Source organism: Syngnathoides biaculeatus, chromosome 7 (genome assembly GCF_019802595.1).
Source record: "Syngnathoides biaculeatus isolate LvHL_M chromosome 7, ASM1980259v1, whole genome shotgun sequence".
In the NCBI taxonomy this organism is placed as follows: domain Eukaryota; kingdom Metazoa; phylum Chordata; class Actinopteri; order Syngnathiformes; family Syngnathidae; genus Syngnathoides; species Syngnathoides biaculeatus.
Window position 1 is genome coordinate 11,376,633 of NC_084646.1, and position 18,990 is coordinate 11,395,622.

Below are 18,990 nucleotides of genomic sequence, written 5' to 3' on the forward strand. Positions count from 1 at the left end.
ATTAAAATGTCCAAATGTGACTTGGCAGCATGGTGGAGACTGTTGGCGCATCTGCCTCACGGGACTGCGGTTTGAATCCCATCCTAATCCTGAACCCAACCCCGATTTTTTTTGTGTGTGTATTTTCAATATATTATGAAATTGTTTAGAAAAAAACAGAAGGCAATTTTCTTGTTATTGATGATTGATACTGACTGACTAATGATTTCTTTGTCTTGAAAAATACATTTCTGCAAAATAGCTCCATTTTTTTGAAGTTATTCTTAAAAAAATAAGCAAATGTGTTTTTTTAGGACCATAACTTTTTTTTTTTCCCTCCCATTTTTCTTTCCGAATGCCGAGCTGACGCGAAAGAGCCCCGCCCACCACTAATTGGGACGCAGGTGTCCGGCGTCGGTCCTCCTCTGCGATTGGTCGTCGGAGCTCCTCAGCCTGCTTGAAGTGTGTGCGCGCGCGCGCGCGTCCTTCCTGTTGCCAGGTGTGCTCCTTTTGCATTTTCTGTCTTTTTTTTTTTTTTTTTTTGCATGCACCACCACCAAGGTCGTGAACCCGGCCAGAGTGTGGCAGGATTGACTGAGTGATCTATGAAAGTCAAAAGTATGAAAGTATAACTTTGTGGGTACGCACACAAGTCATTTGCATGTTCATTGGGGGGCACATTATCCTTTCGCGCTGAGCCCCAGGGGTGCAGTTCTGGCCACGGAGGCCCACCTACAAACATTTGTCTATTATGTTTAGGCCAAAAATATTTTTGGAGGAAAAATGAGATTTAAAAAAAAAAAAAAAATTAAAAATCTCAGCATTCATTCCTGATTTCACTTTGAGAATAGCCACAAATACTGTCACTCAACCAGACCAAAATAAGAACCACCCAACACGTTCAGTGTGTGAACATTTATTTTCCAGCACGTTTGTCCGCTAAAGCGTCGGGACGTCAAGGGGTCGCCGCTTCAGTCGGCCTGGCTGCGTTGGAGCTCCCGATACTGCGAGCGGTACAAGCAGTAATGCTGAACGATGAAGAGCACGTCGAAGAGCATCGAGAAGAGACCCAGGCCGAACTTGGTGGGGTCCCCGAAGATCAGGCGCCACTCGTCTGCGCACACCACACGTTTTCATACAAACTGGAAATCCAAAGCCTCGGACGTCATTTTGGATAAAGTTGTTGAGCGCCAATTTAGAGGATCAGAAAATTACACAAAAGAGGTGTTGAATACTAAAGTAGGTCAACGTGACGCGCGGAAGCCATCGTTCGCAGTCCCGCGTCCCAAATTGTTTTGTGAAAAAGAGCCCAGATCGGATTCGAGTCGGAACTGAAATCTACATCAGCGGTGAAGTGGCCGGGAGAAAACGAAGCCTTGCTTTACAACAAAATATTCGTGCAAAAAAAAAAAAAAAAAAAATGCTGTTAGTTACCTTGCGTTTGAGAATGATTGGTGGACACTTTAGGGATTCACAAGATCTGCTATGGCAAAATGTCTTAGTTGGGATCGAGGGGTGGAAAATGAGTAAAAGATGCCCAAACGTGTGCATTTTCCCCAACGCGGACGACACGCTCGACTCTCAGGCTAAAAAAAAAAAAAGATTCCCCGAATGCTCCCAAAAGACTTTTGAGTGAAGGCGAAGGCGCGTCAAAAAAAAAAAAAAAAAATGCTGTTAGTTACCTTGCGTTTGAGAATGATTGGTGGACACTTTAGGGATTCACAAGATCTGCTATGGCAAAATGTCTTAGTTGGGATCGAGGGGTGGAAAATGAGTGAAAGATGCCCAAACGTGTGCATTTTCCCCAACGCGGACGACACGCTCGACTCTCAGGCTAAAAAAAAAAAAAAAAAAGATTCCCCGAATGCTCCCAAAAGACTTTTGAGTGAAGGCGAAGGCGCGTCAGTCACCGTTGTTGTAGGAATCCAAGATCATCTGCAAGATGCTGAGCAGACCGCCGCTGAAGTCCAGCAGCACGTTGCCGATGCTCCAGCCGTCCGTGCTCTTTCGCCGGTAGTTCATGAAGGCCTGCCGGCGGCGAGTCACGTGACCGTCAGAGACGCCCGCTTGCGTGCGGGTATTTGCTCCGGGAAACTCACCCGTACCCCGCAAAGTCGCGGGAGGACCCACCTGCGGCACGTACTTGACCAGCGTGACGGCCAGCTTGATGTAGGAGAAGTAGTACAGGTAGTCCAGCCAGCTGAGGCGCCGGAAGACGGCCAGGAGCGAGGTGACGCCGGCGAAGGACCAGCCGATCAGCAGCAGGGCGCGGGCCGTCCACGATACCTTCTGCCCCCCCCTCTGCCAGACAAAAACCACACTTTCGCGTCAGGGCCACCGGATCCGCCGTCTGATCGGTATTCGCCTTTGACGCGGACCCCCGGCCGAGGACCGAGTGCGCTTTCACACGGCGACGCCGCAGAAGTGAGTGTCGGGCGTCCAACGTCACACGCAAATTGCCGAACGCGAGCCGCAGCGGGAGAGCCGCCCGCACATTTCGACCAAACCCGGTGAAGACGGCGCAACACTTGCGCGCTAGCTGAAGACTCAGCAGCTTTCCCTTCTGCACAGAACCCATTGGCACCCCGTGTGCACTTTCACGCAGAGATACTGTACATCAGAGGCATAATCCAGCCTGTGCCTTTCACACATACTGAAGCAAAAAAAAAACACACCAAAAAAATGGTTCTTTCCGACACAGCGAGGGCAGAACTGCTGCCCCCGCCCGGACCCGTCACGGAAGATCCGACGTCGCTTCACCTTTGCCGGGAAGGAAACGTGTTCATTTTCCTGCCGTGCTGTAGCTCTGATTCGGCTTTGCCTTTTACACAGAACTCCGTGACGAAATGTACACAAATGTCACACCGATCCGGCACGCTTGCTGTAACAGATGACCCGGCATCTTAGCCAGCTTCGCCTTCGTCGCAGAATGCGCTCGAGAATCTTGTCAACTTTCACGCAGAGACACGGCACCCCCGACCTCCGCTGGACACGGGGGTGCCGGGAAAGCCTTTCACGCAGAGATTCTGCAAAGCGAAAAGGGAACGGGCAGCCACCTCGTAGACGGCAGCCTGGCACACGTAGACCAGACAGAGCAGGAAGGCGTGCAGGCTGAAGAAGACATCGTTGACCGCCACGGGGGAGATGCCGTTGGGGTTCCTCTGCAAGAACTCCTCCTGGGGGGCAGGGAGCGGGCGCGTGAAATCACGTGACGTGAGGTGACGCGCGACAGGCGGGCAAAGGCCTCACCCTGATGGACGCCACCCAGAAGAGGCCGACGTTGAAGACGCTGTAGGCGAAGAAGCCGGTCAGGTTCAGCGCCAGGAAGTCAAAGTTCAGGCCCACCACGCTGGAATGACATCACGTGAAATTTGAAAAACAACACTTCGAGCCTGCCTCGATTATGTCATTCTGACAAATCCTACGTCCGATGTCAGGACTTTGGCCCGATATCGCAGATGGACAGAATTTGGAAGTTCTAACTTCTTTGGGCGTGCCCCTGCCCCTGCCCCAACTTGAAATGTTTTCAGATGAGGAGGGGGCTCATGCCTTTTGCCGCCGACATTTCACAAATCATCCAAAACTCCTCGCTAGCTTGGGCGCATCCCTACTCTTCTGCTAAACGCTCGCCTCAGTTGTCTTCTCAAACATCATCTTGGAAAAATCCAATTTCATATCCAAATCATTTCGATAACCAGTTTGTTCAAAAGAAAAGCACGTAATTCCTCTTGGTCCTCCGTTTCTTCTGGTGTCCCCCAGGGCTCCGTCTTCGGCCCCTCACCTTTATCGCCTACATCCTGCCTCTTGGTCATATTTTCTGTAAATTCAACAAACACTTTTGCTGTCGTGTGGATGAGACCCAGTTCTACCTCTCCACCTTCCTGATTGTTTCTCAGAAGACATTTTTGGGCCATGCAAGTTATGTGTTGGACTGAAAATTCCAAATTTGGATGCCTATGTATTATTATTATTTTTTTTTTTAACGTTCATGTCCCAAAAAAATAGTTGTCACCCTCTTCGACTTGATATCAGCCCTTATTACAAAAAAAAAAAAAACACACAACTAAAAGAAAATTTTGCTACCTCTTGCGCCTCCAGTTTTCCCAGACTTGCGGGTAGAAGGACACGGACCAGGCCAGGAAGTACAGCCACCCGACGGCCCCGCTGAGCGCGGCCACCGTATTGCTGCGGACCACCAGGAAGCGGAGACGGGGCACCGAGCTGCGGAGACGGCGGACCCCGGTCAGGAGGAGGCGCCGACGCCACCCCCCCCCCCCCCCCCCCCCCCGGTCGCTCACCTGCCGCCTTTCGTGTCGTCGCTCAGCAGGCGCACGGTCACCTGACCGGCGGCGAGGGCCGTCACCGCGAACGTGACCGACGGGGCCCCGGCCGGCAGCGTCACCTGAGCGACGGTCGTCGTGTGAGCGCGACACGGGCGGACCGGACGGGGGGGTTTTCCAGCGGCTTTCGGGCCTCACCTGCTTCGGCAAGTTGACGATCGCCGAGGGGTCGGCCTTGGAGCTGTACGTGACGTTCAGGCGGATCACCAGCGGCCGCGAGAGCGGAACGCTGGAAAAGACGCGCTCGGGCTCTGAAAGGGGTCACTGCATCCCGGACTTCTGCTAATCTACTCGGTGGCAAGCTGGGACGCCGCGATTAGTCGCTTTTCGATTCAGCGTCACCGCGCGAGCGGTCAACGATGACACGACAAAGATACCGATTGGCATTTTGATGTTTGACAGTACGACAGAAGGGCAGGTGACCGGCGGGAGCCAATCGCAAGCGTCTGCCTTACAAACAGGAAGTGAGGTGGGTGGTGAGTGGGACAAGAGGAAAAAATTCCCAAACAAAATTGTAATCATGTGGAAATTTCAAAATGAGTAACTCATTTGACAACACATTGATTGTATTGTAATGACGTACATTTTAGGAATGATGTCATCTTCTTCTGTATAATGACTTTCTCCCCTACATTGACATTGTTTTGCAACTGTCTTATTATTTTTCTAATTTGGCACCCGTATGCAAATGAGTTAGTGGGGAATAGGATGCATATAGGTCGTACCTTTTGGAGATCTTCAAAACAAGTCTACGGTCGACTTGCTCGGATTTCTACCTCCGTGGCCCGACAAGGCCGAGATGACGGACAATCGCCAAAGAAAAGTTTGCACGCGCTCACCTGCTGGCGACGGTCATGTTGACGCCGGAGCGTTGTTGGAGCGTCACCTCCTCCGGGGCGGACAGCGACGCTTGTGACTCTGCTGTCAGGGAGGGACAAGAGACGTCGTGCGTGTCACGGGCCTGCTTTTCAACCGCTTTCCTTTGGAACGTTGCAATATTGTCACCTGAGATGTTGGCCAGCAGCCACAGCAGCAGCAGCACCTGCGGGGGCCACATCGCTGCGCGCGCGCGCGCACACGCACAAAAAAACCCATTAAAAACACACGACAACGCAAACAGACACACACCCCGCAGTCAAACAAACAAAAAAAAAACACAACATCCAGATAAATATACCCACGCACACAAAAGACAAACAAATATGTACATCCATACATATTACCAACAAACTAACATCCACACGATACCCCACAAAGAGAAACAAACCTTGACCCGAGCATTCATGCTTCTCACCGACATACACAAACATTTAAGAAAAGACTCCCCAGGAAATTAAAATAAATAAATAACTAGCAGTCATCGTGCTATCGCTCATTTTACAGCAGAACGATCACACGCCAAGTGTAATTCGAAAAAGAAACAAGAATAAAGTCGAACAAGTTGTAAAGTATGGCAAAAGGCATTCATTCAGGTCCGTCCGTAAACACATCACATAAAAAAACCAACAAAAAACTTGTAAGTTGGACTCGCGGATTGTGGGTTTTGAAGGGAGCGACACACTTGAACTCACCACCGGGAAGCTGCTCCTCGGCGTTGGGCAGGTCACATGGCAACTTGGTTGGGTTTTTTTTTAGCCCAGAAGCCGGAACCTTTATGTCGTTTTTTTCCCGGGGGGACATTTTCGCTGTCGGCTTCCTGGCTAGAGGTTTGACTTCCGGGTTGTGTTCGAATCCTTTCCGATGCTAATTAGCGCGTTCAGCTCGTCGCCAGCATGTCGTTCATAAGTACGCGTCGCTTGTTCGCTTGGTAATATAACTCTTCTTTTTTTTGGTCATATCATTATGTCTTATTTTGTTTGCTATTGGACAGCAAAGGTCACCTCACAGTCACTCAGTCTATCTTTTTTTTTTTTTTTGGACAGTTTCATTATTTATTTGCTCCGCGTTTTGAAGCCCACTAACTAGGCTACAAAATGTAACTTGTAAGACAACAAATGCACTTTATTTATTTGCTGGTTTAAATCGAGTCAGTTCCATTTTTCCCATCATAAACTATCATTGAATCGAGCAGTGTTATATGAGTAAAAGGAGCCAATGAAACAACTTTATTTATATAGCACAATTTAAACAAACATAAGGTTCCCAAAGTGCTGTACAATCCAATGAATATATCAAAAATACAAATAGTAAATAAACATATACCTATAATAATTAGGTATAATCAGCATTTGTAAAAAAAAACAAAACAGGATATAATGCCAGTCATGTTGGGGTCGTGTTCCAAAAAAAAAAAAAACCCTGAATATTGTACAATGATTTGCATATCATGTTCAACCTATATTTAACTGAATATGCTACAAAGACAAGATATTTCGTGCCCAAATTGTTACTATGCTACAAAGACAAGACATTTCGTGCCCAAATTGTTACTATGCTACAAAGACGAGACATTTCGTGCTCAAATTGTTACTTTGATTTTGAAAATAATTAGTAATTTTGAATTTTATGGCTGCAACACCGTCCAAAAAAGCCGGGACAGGTTCATGTTTACCACTTGGTTACATCACCTTTTCTCTTAACAACATTCAGTCAACATTTGGGAAGTGAGGACAATAATTGTTGACGCTTTTCAAGGGGAATTCTTTCCCGTTGTTCAACAGTCCGGGGTCTCCGTTTTTTGTATTTGAAACTTCATTATGGTTCGGTTATTGCAGTCTCGCGTTTTGGCCTATACCGGTATTGGACCGATCCATTATCGGCAATAATCATACATAGTTTCCTCATTTTGTAGTATGTCATGTTCCAGAAGGCTCACTAAAGTGAGATCACTCAAACAGACGCATTTATGATAAGGTAATCATTAGAAATTAGAATGTACTACAGTTGAATAAAATGCTACATTGGCAAATTGTGAAAAATAACTTCAGGAAAACAATAATGACAAAAAAATATACATTTAAATTGCAACTTTACCACTGCTTAACTTAAATATAAGGATGTTGTACAATTAAATGTATTAATTACCATGGAAAACAATATTTGCAATAAATAATAGCAATTGTTCTGTTAAAATGCAAGATAAAGTTATTTTTGAACTTTCAGTGTAAGGTGGGAAGAGCATTTGCTTTCTGAACTTTGAACTTGACGCAAGTGGAGTTTTGCTTCCTTGAGATCGGTCGCCTGTTCCCGCTGTGCACGTGTGGACCTCTGAGGGGCGCTGTGGCGCACGCAATGAGGCCCACAAAGCAGATTGAGAAACTCAAGATCAAACTTTTGCCATTTTAACTCGTTATTGAAAGAGTTTTGCGAACATATGTCCCAGAATATTGTTACATTTCCCGTGGGCGTGTTTCACGCAGTGCTTTTGTACCACTATACATTATTTTAAGAGATGTAAGTGCCACTAGTTCAATGCAAATTTTCTAGCTATCAATGCTGTTTTTCCATACGTTGTACGAATTTTGTGGGAAAAAAAAAAAAAAAGCGAAGAAAGAAACCGATCTGTGACGTATTTGAACATTCAATAGGTGTCCTTCTTTTTCTATGTGACTTTTTAATTTTACAGTCAGCAACTACCGGAAAGTCAATAAACGACGACGTGAAGTTGGCAAGATTCATGCTAACCCTGTTAGCATCTTAGCAAGCTGTTGTTGTGATCGCGTGGGCTGGTCCAACGGGGCTTTCGGATTTGATTGTTTTTTTTTTTTTTTTGTTGACATTGGACCGAGGTCCGAGCCGGAAGATGGTCTTGTTCTGTAGTGGTGACGTTTCCTGCTCGTTGTGTGGGCGTCCAGGTGTTTTTTAAGGGCGCCCGGCCTCGCCCACGCTGCGCCCGCCCGCCTCAACTCCAACAGGACGTCGGTGGTGCGCTGCGGTCGGCGGAAATACGAACGCTTGTACCCGGTGATGCTGGTGCGGCCCGACGGCTCCACTCTCAACATCCGGTACAAAGAACCCAGACGCATCCTGATGGTATTTGCATGCTCTCGTCGTCACGTGTTGGTCATCCGAGTTTCACGCGTTTTAATTTTTTGGTTTGTTTTGTTAGATGCCAGTGGATCTGACCACGTTGTCGGAGGAGGAGCGTCGCAGTCGGCAGAAGAAGCGAGAAGTCAAGAAGACCGCGGTCGAGACCGCGGTCCACTACGAAGACGACTTCAAGGTGGACAAGTACAGCCAATTCTGGAACAAGAAGAAATGTTGAGATTTTTTTTATTCTCTCCAAAAAGTCATCATCTTGGGTGACATCTGGCATCTCGTGTATTTATATTTGTGTGTGCGTCAATTAAAGAACACTTCAACACATTTGCATGGACGACTTTAGCTTTTTATTTTTCAATATCATGAAATAAACAATGTCGATCGTTTGGTGATTGGTGACAAAGTCGATGGGATTGTTTGACTTAAAAGCAGAATAAAAACATCACAATGACTAAATTGGGACAGATTCAAGATCCCACCAAGTTTCTAAATACAATTATGGATTTGAAGATAATTGCGGAAAAATGTGAAAAGGGTGCACGGTGGCGCAGCTGATTAGAGTGTTGGCCTCACTTTTCTGAGCCCGGGGTTCAAATCCCGGCCTCCCCACGTGCGTGGCTTTTCTCTAGGTGTGCACATCCCCAAAACGCAAAACGCTTTCGCATTCGTTGGAGACTCGAAACTGCCCCGTCGGTGTGATGGCGTGTGCGGATGCGCGTTTGTTTCTGTGTGCCCTGCGATTGGCCGGCAACCTGTTGAGGCTGTGCCCAATGACGGCTGGGGTTGGCTCCAGCACTCCTCGTGAGGATAAGCGTCTTAGAAAATGGATGGTTTGAAAATTGACAGGACTGGTCGCAAGTCAACACTTTGCTGTGCTGTGTCAAATTTACAAGACTTCAGGGATCGCAATGGAATAGAAAAGGAATCATTTAAAGAGAGATGAAATACACACATACTGAAATCTGTCAATTTTTTTTTAAATATAGACATAAAATTCTGATGGGTTTTGCTAGGAGCAGGCAAAAGCATCTCGCAAAACTACAACACGGTATTATGGAATATTGAAAATGAACGTCGAAATCAGCCATTTGTCCTGTGAAATGTTCTTTCACAAACTGAATTGAACAATTGACGTAATGTGTCATACCTGAAATAAATGAACTTTTCTACCATATTGTCATTTATGAAAGCTGGAGCTGTCCCTTTGTTGTCAAGATTGGGAACGAAGGGACCGTTCGGATATGTTTTAATAAACTGTACAAAAACACGGCATGTTGACTACGGAGTAGCAACCAACGTCCTTTTATTCTTTTTTTACTTTTCTTTTTGTTTTTATTTTCTTTACTTTTTCTAAGCTTTCCTGTGCAGGGATCAGCAGAAGGGGGGGGGGGGGAGTTCTTCGCCCGTGCAGTAGGTGGCGGAAGTGCGGTGCAGGCCGCTTCCGTTTTGGCTGCGCTTGTCCTTGCTAAGGAGAGCCATGGGCTACTGGGACATTCCAGAGGGCACCGACTGCGTGCAAAAAACATGGATAACAACCAAGCTGGCCACCACTTTGGGTGAATATTGAACAGTGAACAATTTGTGCTCATTCGCTCGACAAGTTGAACGTTCCTCAGCCGCGAACGCCAACTTACGTCGCCTTCTCGTAGCTAATGCTAACGCTCTGAGCTTCAACTTACTCACTCCTAAAATGTTTTGATTGACTAAAAGTATGAATTATTGGAGGTGGTACGAGTACGTAGTTAGGTAGAAGTACAAACATTTATTAGTTAAAGTAAAAGTACAGATTGAATCACGTGAATAACTAAAACAAAAATCAAACGAAATATACTGTGCACGGTCAAAATATTTTCAGTAATGATTGGGTGATGATGATGATGATGATACCTCCTCAAGGAGTTTATTGACACATTTCACAAACTGTGTCGGCACTGTATTGGTTTCTCCAGTGACCCCTGCAGTAGTTGTAAAATCATTGCAGGCCAACAAAATCAAACTTAAGATGGACAAGCTTCCATGAAAAAAAAAAAATGTCCCCGTCAAATGACTTTCTCATGTTCCTTGTACTCAACGGCAACTTCTACCGGAGGAAGATTCTGACTTCAAACATTTCTCTTGAATCGGGCTGAGTTGGGAATATTTTGCTTCTCCAAATGTGTTCTGTTCGGTCCATGTGGCTCCCCCCCTCCCCCATCTTGTGTGTCACCACCACCCTTTGACCAATGCGATCAATTAACGATAGAAAAAAAAATTCACACTTTCATCTATCGGCTGTGTTCTTTGATCTCTATGACACACAAGATGGCGTCATTGGACCTCTCAAATGTGTTGTTTTCAAACATTTGCTGACAGCAACTCGTTTCCAGGGAACAGAAATGAGTCGAGCGGCGCAAGAGCTAAAGAATCACCGTTATTAACGCTGCTTTTTGTGAAGGAATAAATAAATAAACCAGGAAGTGAATCATAATCGTGTCATTTTCTGCACATGAAATTCATGGATTAATCCAAAAGCATTGACAGAGCGCCCCCCTGGACCTTAGCGCTTAGTTTATGAGAGGGCAGATAAAAGTTGCTGCACTCCTAAAGTCAAGTATAGAAACCTGAAAAGTGAACTTGACTATTTGTTCTTCATGAATTGTCACCACTGGAGTAATTGTGATGAATTATGTATCGGGATGCATTCACGCCGACGACGCGACAACATTTGTTGAGTTGACCGAACGCCGACCTGTTTGCCTTCCCAAATCAGTCCAACGTTGAACTTTTTATGGTTGAAAATGTTCTTTCTTTAATGACGATGAAGGAAGTCGACCTCACTCGTCGCCCGTAATTGGACCGCCGGGGGCGCTCTTGGCATTGAGCGCTGCTTAAATCAACACCCATCAGTGGAGCCGGATTATGAGTCGTCATCTGGTGCCTCAGGCCGAATGTGCTGCTTTGTTTGAATGTTTTGCGTTTTGCCTTTTTAGGTCTGGTGGGCTCGGCCTATCACATCGTAGCCTTCCAGCCTGACACTGCCCTGGAAGCGGTGCAGCGGGCCGGAAACGTCACAGTTACCATGGGTACGTAGCGTGGCGCCGGCACGGCTGTTACCGTGGTGACGCGATTGCGTAACGTGGTGCTGTCGCTAAGATAAAGATGGTGCATAAAATTGAGAGGGAGAACACGGGCGAGGCCGGGATTTGAACCCAGGTCCTCAGAACTGTGGGGGGAGGGGCGGCCAAACCTTTTTGCCCCAAGATCTACTTTTCAAGCTGCCGACCTGCCGTGAGCTACCTTCTTTTCCGTTACCACGGTTACACCGTCTTCCGCGTTACTGCGAGCCGACGTTGGGGACCGCGACGGCGCTTATGTTGTCGCCGTCATGGAAACGCGGCGCGATTAACGTTTTGTCACGTGTGCCACCAGCGACGATGGGCGCCATCTTCGGCATGGCGACGTGTCTCACCGCTCAGGCTCGCGAGGCTCCGGACGATCCCGTCAACTACTTTGTGGGCGGATGCGCTTCGGGCGTCTTCCTGGGCGCCAGAAGTAAGTAGCGGCCGTGGGGGGGGGGTCCTTTGTCCTCCGCTGCGCCCCCGACGCCCCAAGGGTCACCGTGGCGACGTCATCTTGACTCGTGGCATTGACGACGTTGACCAAGACGACGAGCATCGGGCTGATGCTCGTCGTTGCGATGAATGACGCGACTGCCGTTCCTGACATCAATTTGGCGAGTGACGACATCATCTCGGCCATCTTGCCTCAGTCCGCTCGCTCGGCGCCACAGGCCGACGCCGGGAGGCTGCGGTCAGAGAGTCGGCAGGGTTCTGCTGCGAAAGAAAGTTCGGCTTCCGCATATTTGGAAGTGGATGTAAAAAGGGAACGTTTGCGTGGCTTTGGGTTATTCTGTCTGAGGACGTGTCGGATTCCGCCCTCGGCACGGGCGCACCGGGCGGGTGGGGGGGTGGCGGGGGTCAACGTTGGCAGAGCGATTTGATGCGCGGTGACGTCATTCGCCAAATGGTCGCACGGCACTTCCCAAATTCGCTGAACTTCATTTTGAACTTTTCCACCATCCTGACTTGCGGCAACGTCGACATGACTGCTGGCATCATCATTGTTGACATCTCGGCGAGATTGATCGACACGACGTCGCCCGCTGACCCCTGGGGGGGGGGGGGGGGGTTCCTTTTCCTCAACTTGACGCGTTTCCTCCTTTTTTCCGTGTGCGCAGCTCACAGCGCGGCGACGGGCACGTCGGCGTGTTTGGCCCTGGGGACGTTGGCCTACTTCGGCAAAGTGTCCAATTTGGAGGGCTGGCGACTGATGGGACCTCCCAAACTGTGACGCCCCCCCCCCGCCCCCCCAACTTTGTAAATGAACGTGCGTGCGTGATGAAATAATAAAAGCTGTGTTGTGTCAAAGCACCCCCCCACCCCCGCGTCGTTGCGTTTGTTGCCAAACGAGTCGAGCTGCGTCTGGCTTCTCCCTTTGAACTCTCAGCGTTTACGCCCCGATTGGGCGGCGAGCGGGAAGTGATGTCACGGCCGCGGGCAAACTCTCACTTGACTAATCATTGATCCGGCGGCAGCGTGGAAAGAAGAAGACGAAGACGACATGTCCGCCGTCACGCAAGGTCAGTAGCACGTCGGGTGGTTTTCTTGGATCGACTACAAAATGGAAGGCGGCGTCGGAGCGCTCCCGGGCCGACACGCCCGCGCCCGAACCTTCTGCGCGATGTTGGCGCCGTCATCGGACGTAAACTCGCGGCAAGCGTTGCGTTAAGTGTTTAGGTTGCAGAAGAGAAGGACAAACTTTGGTACTTTTCCTTATCTTTAATGGTGGACCTCCGTAATTCGTTTCTCCTCCCTTAACCCAAACTGTGCATTTCTGCTTTTATTTTACGGTGTTATGAGGTCGTTATTGCTGCCAAGGAAGTGGAAGCGACGAGCTCTGCCCGCACTTGTTTTTTTGCCAACACGGCAATATGAATATTTGTTTGAGGCAGCGTCTGCGATGAGATGAGATGAGGGGGTCCGCCTGGCGTGCGTGCGTGCGTGCGTGCAAAGCTTCCAAATGTTGTCGAAGAGCTTTAACGTTCCGGCAAGAACGGGCAGCCCAGTCGGAATTCCAAGCCGAGGCGGCTGTCGTCCGGCTGCCAAAAGCAATTTGACGAGTGTCGCTGCGACGCCTCAGGCGCTGGGCTGCTTTTTTGTTTTGTTTTTCCTTTTTCTATTTGATCAACATTTAGAATATTTAGCGTTTTGACTTGAAATGTCTTTTTGTCAAGTATTTCTTCTGAAAGGAAACCCACATTTGACGAACCAAATCATATTCTCAACTGCTCTCGCTGATGATGATGCAGATTTTTTGGGGGGGGGCCTTTTTCAGTGAATATGAATAAAAAAAAAAAAAATTTCTTTGGCATTTTTGAGCCATTTGAAATGGTTCCAAGCACAAATGAGGCCGATGGAAAAGTTGCCGTGGGTCAATTTCGGACGGGGGCTTCATTGAAAAGTTGTCTGAAATCTGTCACGTTGACCTCGACCCTCGCAGACGGCGTCCTCGCCGGTCCGCCCGCCATGGAGACGGCCGACATCGCGGTGGTGGTGGTCTACCTGCTGCTGGTCACGGCCGTCGGAATTTGGGTCGGTTCACAAAAACGTACACGCGCTCGCAAGTATTCAACTACAAATACTTTGAAATGAAGTACTTCTTTGTGGGTTTTTTTTTTTTACACTTTCTCAAATTCTGCTATTTTTGCAGTTTTCAAACTTCCTTCTTTTAGATATCAAACAAAAAAAAAGCCACGTGAGCTTCAAATTCCATTTGTTAAGGGAATAATATTCAAAGTTGCCTGGCCAAAGCGCAACACCTGTTCGCGTCGTCCTCCCTCGGGAGCAGAAACTGAATTCCAGCGTTTTCTGGAACTGAGCAGTCCTCCTTGTGAATCCAGCAAAACTGGAGGCCAGGGACCTAAAAAGACACAAACGGCCTTTTCCATCGGGCTCATTTGTGCTCGGCGCCATTGGCCTTTCCGTCTTTACGGTCCCAAACGGCCTTTTTAGGTCCCGCCACTGCATTTCGGTCTGATTCGAGTCGGAACTTTGAGCTAGGCCACTCCAAAAGCTTCATTTTGCTAGTTTAAGCCGCCGAGAAGTTGACTTGATGGTATTTTGGATCTTGACCCTGCCGCGGAGCCCGAGTGCGCTTCAGCTTGAGCGGACTTTGCGCTTGCATCAATCGCAGGGCGTGGTCCAGGTCCCGAAGGAGCAAAGCAGCCCAAGACCATCGCACCACCGCCACGTTGGACTGTTTTTCTGTGCTCCACGAGCTCCAGATGTAACGCAAAAGCTCAGTTTTCATTTTCTCAGTCCCTCTAATCTTCTCCCCGAGAGTCTCGGCAATCTTTCAGTTGTGGATTTTGGTCGGCTGCGGTCTCGTCCTTGGAACTCTGCCACGGTAGCCATTTTTGGGAAGAAATGAGTGAAAATGAACCAAAAGTTGTCATTAGCCACAATTCATTTCTGATTAAATACGGGATAATTCTGTTCTCCACACAGCACCGGGTGATTATTGAATATTTCCCCCTTTAATAAATGCAAATGCATTTTTCTGATCATCTTCTGCGAAACAGGGAAAATGTAGTGGAAAAATGTAAGAATTTGAGAAGGGGGTGGGGGGGGGGGATATACTTTTTCAGTTTAGTCTGGCCTCGTCTAGTTTTTGAGGTCATCAGATTAGTGGAACAAGGCCGACGTTCAGTCCTGATGCGGCGCCCAAACGCGGATGATTTTTTTTTTTATATGTGTGTCCTCAGGCGTCCGTGAGGGCCAATGGCAACACAGTGGGCGGGTACTTCCTGGCCGGCCGATCCATGACGTGGTGGCCTGTGAGTACCACGACCCGGAGCGCCTTCGGGCACGCAAATACGCGTACATTTGGTCATTTGTCGTTCCTCCCATTTCTCCGTTCGTCCTTCATCCGTTCATTTGCAATCTTCATCTTTCGGTCCATTCGTCAGTTTTTCGTGCCTCAATTCATTCCGCCACTTCCAACCCTTCCCTGATTCGTGGGGTCGTCCATTTAGACGTGAATCCGTTCGACCGCTAATCCCTTTGTCCGCTCGTCAGATCGGCGCATCGCTGATGTCCGGTAACATCGGCCTGGCGGGGACGGGGGCGGCGGGCGGCATCGCCGTGGGGGGCTTCGAGTTGAACGTAAGTCCGTAGTCCACGTGACGATCCCGTGGGCGGGGCCCCTCCTCCCATCACGCCTCGGTCCTGCGCGCCTAGGCGGCCTGGGTCCTGGTGGCCCTGGGCTGGATCTTCGTCCCGGTGTACGTGGCGGCCGGGGTGGTGACCATGCCCGAATACCTGGCCAAGCGCTTCGGAGGACGCAGGATCCGGATGTACATGTCCGTCCTGTCGCTGGTCCTCTACATCTTCGCCAAGCTATCTGTACGACGTGCACGCACACGCATAGCTTACGTCGACGCACAATCAATATGTGTGTGTGTGTTTGTGTGTCGCAGACGGACCTTTTCTCTGGAGCGTTGTTTATTAAAGTCTCCTTCGGATGGAACCTGTACGTGTCGACTGCAATCCTGCTGCTGGTCACGTGTGTGTACACGGTGGCAGGTAGACACGACACACGCGGCTTGTGCATCAGAGTCCTTCCCCGGGTTTTTGGGGTCACTCGTGGGACCCAATTGTTGCGCGTGAGCGTACCTGCCACGCGGTACCCACAGCACCTAGTTTTGCGGTTCTGGTCTCAGGCCAGCTAGCACATCCTCTTTCTCCGAGACTGCGAAAATGACTTCGGTCTGCTCGCGTTGGTTTCCCAAAGTGCTGCACTCTCACGTGGAGCAATTTTTAGACCTGAGCAAAGCGTCGCGGTCTCGTCATGTAGCCTAGCGACGGGAGACGCTGACGTGCGCTAACTCCGTGCAGGAGGTTTGACGGCCGTCATCTACACCGACGCGTTCCAGACTGTCGTCATGGTGGGAGGAGCCCTGACGCTCACGTTCATCGGTACGACGGCGCACGTGCCGAGAGCCGCGTGCCAAAGACAAATCCTGAGCGGAGTGCGCGTTGATTTGCCAGCGTTCTCCAGAGTGGGCTGGTACGAGGGTCTGACGGACGTTTACATGTCATCCATTCCCACGGCGACGGTGCCCAACACCACCTGCCACCTCCCTCGCGCCGACGCCTTCCACATGTTTCGAGACCCTTTGTCTTCAGACTCGCCCTGGCCGGGACTCGTTTTCGGACTCACCGTCATCGCGACCTGGGTGTGGTGCACTGACCAGGTAAGGACACGTTAAGCTGCGCTAAGATCTCGTAAGGACTCACCCGCTCTGGGACTGGTCTGGTCGAGTCCAATTTCTTCTGTTCTCGTCAGAATCAGAATTAGCGTCATCTTTATTGGCTAACTCCGTTCAACCCCACCGGGAATTGCACTCTCGCGCCATAGCAACCGAGCCGGGTGTTGGCGAGGGCGGCGAGAGCGTCAAACTGCATCGAGGTCCTCAGCCGGGTGCACTCTTGTTGTTGTTGTTGTTGTTTTTTTTTTATCTTAACTTCCCTCGGCGACGGTCATTTCCTTTGTCGGCTGCTTTCCGGACGGCTTGAACGGGACTCTGCCCGCCACTCCTAAAGGCCCGGCGGAGTTGGCGCCGTCGGCCAAATAGTTAAGCCCGGGCTTGTCTGTCTGCGCCGGCGTCGTACCTGGTCTATTCCTGTGCGGGCAGGTGACGGTCCAAAGGTCTCTGGCTGCACGTTCGCTGAGTCACGCCAAAGGAGGAAGCGTCTTGGGGGGTTACCTCAAAGTATTGCCAATGTTCTTCATCGTCATGCCAGGCATGATCAGCAGAGCGCTGTTCCCAGGTCAGAAGCGCAAGCGTCGTGTTGTATTTGCGGACACGGGATGATTGCATGCGTGCGTGCGTGCGCGTAGACGAGGTGGCTTGTGTGGATCCCGGAGTGTGTCAGCGTGTGTGCGGGACTCCGGTGGGCTGCTCCAACATCGCGTACCCCAAACTGGTGGTGGAGCTCATGCCGGTGGGTGAGTAGCCGCATTCCTTGCGCGTTCTTCCGTAATATTTGCACCCTCGAGCCGATTCAGATTGCGACTGCGACTGCGACGCAGGCGTTCGCGGCCTGATGCTGGCCGTGATGTTCGTCAGCCTGCTGTCGTCGCTGACGTCCATTTTCAACAGCAGCTCCACTCTGTTCACTTTGGACCTTTACCACCGGGCCCGACCCGCCGCCTCGGAAATGGAACTCATGATCGTCGGCAGGTGCGTCCCGCCGCCCGCCTGCGTTTGTCGCCTCCGCCGTCACGCGCGCTCTCAACCCGCGCAGGGTGTTCATCCTGGCGCTGGTGGTCGTCAGCGTCCTGTGGATCCCCGTCATCCAATCGGCTAACAGCGGGCGCCTCTTTGAATACGCCCAATCGGTGGTCAGCTTTCTGGCCCCGCCGATCACCGCCGTCTTCTGGCCGCGCACCAACGAGCAGGTCGGTCGGTATTTCGACACTCTCCGTGATTCTTCTGGGTGACCTTTCGATTTCTTTGCGTGCGGGTCAGGGCGCGTTCTGGGGCCTGATGGCGGGCCTGGCGGTGGGCTTGACCCGGATGGTCCTGGAGTTCTCCTACGAGGTCCCGGCGTGCGGCGAGCCCGACCCCCGTCCCTCGGTGCTGACTCGGGTGCACTACCTTTACTTCGCCGTCATCCTGATGGCGTTCAGCCGCTCGGTGATGGTCGCCGTCAGCTTGGCCACGCCGGCCATACCCGCGCACCACGTGAGCTGCGCGCACACACGCGTTTACTCGCTCTCGTCCGGCAACCGCCGTAACTCGAAAACGCGAGCGATACGGTCGAGACGTACCGCCGGGAGTGCCGAGGCCGCAGAGCCCAGCGAGCCGTGACCCTCGCGTGCGACGACGTCGGCCGCTTCGGGCCGTCGTCCTCTTTACTCCGTTGAACTGGCGCTAAAAGGTTTGAAAAACGAGAGTCAACACGTTTGTGTGCGAAGGTTTCCGAACCGAAGGAGACGGACGGGGAAAAAGTATCTCCGAAAGGTGATGTTGGTGAAAACTAGTACCGAGTACCCAGTACCACAAGTCAAAGTCACGCAGAAAGACGACGTCCGGTCAGCCGAGACTGTAATTGAGAATAATCACGAAATTGTGTGCGTGTGCGCGTGCGCGTGTGGACGCGTCAGCTGCACAGACTGACGTGGTGGTCGAGACACAGCACGTCGCCTCGGGTGGATCTGGGCTGCGACGCGACGAACTGCGACCCCGCCGGCCCCCCCCGCCAGCTCGCCGGCCCCCCCGGTGGCGCCGGACGCTTCTGGCCTGAGCGGCGCTTCGTCGGACGTTCCCGTCGCCCGCGGCGCCAAACTCGACTCCCTGAAGGAGGCGCCGCTGTGGAGGAACGTTTGCAACGTCAACGCCGTCCTGCTGCTCGCCATCAACGTCTTCCTTCGGGGTTACTACGCGTGAATGACCCAATCGCAACAGCGCCACCCGTGTCTTCCGATGGGGAACTGCGCCCGCCCGCCCGCCCGACTCGACGTATTACAGCGCCACCCGCTGGCCGCGCTGCAGACAATTTCCATTTACGGTGTGATTGCCGGTGTGTGCAAAAATGAACTTGACATAAAAGATGTTTCTTCACGTTTTTACTTCATTGAACATAAG

General features: G+C 50.6%; 3 protein-coding genes and 2 pseudogenes across 8 annotated transcripts; 4 read left to right on the forward strand and 1 right to left on the reverse strand.

Annotated features, from left to right (window-relative positions):
- Positions 1-862: 862 nt before the first annotated feature.
- ctns (cystinosin, lysosomal cystine transporter) lies at positions 863-5,999 on the reverse strand. 5 transcript variants are annotated; one of them, XM_061824565.1, is made up of 11 exons: positions 5,891-5,999; positions 5,325-5,378; positions 5,159-5,237; positions 4,458-4,548; positions 4,278-4,381; positions 4,063-4,200; positions 3,229-3,328; positions 3,036-3,155; positions 2,110-2,280; positions 1,890-2,007; positions 863-1,093 (listed from the first exon to the last, which is right to left on the reverse strand). In XM_061824565.1, exons 1-11 carry the CDS (start codon positions 5,997-5,999, stop codon positions 951-953), a joined length of 1,227 nt encoding a protein of 408 aa, XP_061680549.1. In that variant the 3' UTR covers positions 863-950. The 5 variants fall into 5 exon arrangements, with proteins under 5 accessions (XP_061680549.1, XP_061680547.1, XP_061680551.1 ...); XM_061824563.1 differs by having other exon boundaries at positions 5,159-5,240; XM_061824567.1 differs by lacking the exon at positions 5,891-5,999 and adding an exon at positions 5,587-5,884.
- mrpl55 (mitochondrial ribosomal protein L55) lies at positions 5,989-8,624 on the forward strand. 2 transcript variants are annotated; one of them, XM_061824571.1, is made up of 3 exons: positions 5,989-6,126; positions 8,114-8,291; positions 8,368-8,624. In XM_061824571.1, exons 1-3 carry the CDS (start codon positions 6,092-6,094, stop codon positions 8,521-8,523), a joined length of 369 nt encoding a protein of 122 aa, XP_061680555.1. In that variant the 5' UTR covers positions 5,989-6,091; the 3' UTR covers positions 8,524-8,624. The 2 variants fall into 2 exon arrangements, with proteins under 2 accessions (XP_061680555.1, XP_061680556.1); XM_061824572.1 differs by lacking the exon at positions 5,989-6,126 and adding an exon at positions 6,158-6,294.
- Positions 8,625-9,698: 1,074 nt separating this feature from the next.
- Positions 9,699-12,735, forward strand: ndufa11 (NADH:ubiquinone oxidoreductase subunit A11). Its single transcript, XM_061824570.1, has 4 exons — positions 9,699-9,856; positions 11,270-11,362; positions 11,709-11,831; positions 12,517-12,735. Exons 1-4 carry the CDS (start codon positions 9,778-9,780, stop codon positions 12,627-12,629), a joined length of 408 nt encoding a protein of 135 aa, XP_061680554.1. The 5' UTR covers positions 9,699-9,777; the 3' UTR covers positions 12,630-12,735.
- Positions 12,736-13,736: 1,001 nt separating this feature from the next.
- LOC133503211 (sodium/glucose cotransporter 4-like) lies at positions 13,737-18,490 on the forward strand (annotated as a pseudogene).
- LOC133503216 (sodium/glucose cotransporter 4-like) lies at positions 18,465-18,903 on the forward strand (annotated as a pseudogene).
- The last annotated feature ends 87 nt before the right edge of the window (positions 18,904-18,990 follow it).

Excerpts from the sequence above, each read along its gene's own strand:
- ctns (XM_061824563.1), bottom strand. The coding sequence starts at position 5,999 with ATGTCCCCCCGGGAAAAAAACGACATAAAGGTTCCGGCTTCTGGGCTA. Across the intron at positions 3,329-4,062 it reads GAAAACTGGAGGCGCAAGAG|CGTGGTGGGCCTGAACTTTG; the intron begins GTAGCAAAATTT and ends ATGTCATTCCAG. Across the intron at positions 3,156-3,228 it reads TCTGGGTGGCGTCCATCAGG|GAGGAGTTCTTGCAGAGGAA; the intron begins GTGAGGCCTTTG and ends CCTGCCCCCCAG.
- mrpl55 (XM_061824571.1), top strand. The coding sequence starts at position 6,092 with ATGTCGTTCATAAGTACGCGTCGCTTGTTCGCTTG. Across the intron at positions 6,127-8,113 it reads ACGCGTCGCTTGTTCGCTTG|GTGTTTTTTAAGGGCGCCCG; the intron begins GTAATATAACTC and ends GTGGGCGTCCAG. Across the intron at positions 8,292-8,367 it reads AACCCAGACGCATCCTGATG|ATGCCAGTGGATCTGACCAC; the intron begins GTATTTGCATGC and ends TTGTTTTGTTAG.
- ndufa11 (XM_061824570.1), top strand. The coding sequence starts at position 9,778 with ATGGGCTACTGGGACATTCCAGAGGGCACCGACTGCGTGCAAAAAACA. Across the intron at positions 11,363-11,708 it reads AAACGTCACAGTTACCATGG|CGACGATGGGCGCCATCTTC; the intron begins GTACGTAGCGTG and ends GTGTGCCACCAG. Across the intron at positions 11,832-12,516 it reads CGTCTTCCTGGGCGCCAGAA|CTCACAGCGCGGCGACGGGC; the intron begins GTAAGTAGCGGC and ends CCGTGTGCGCAG.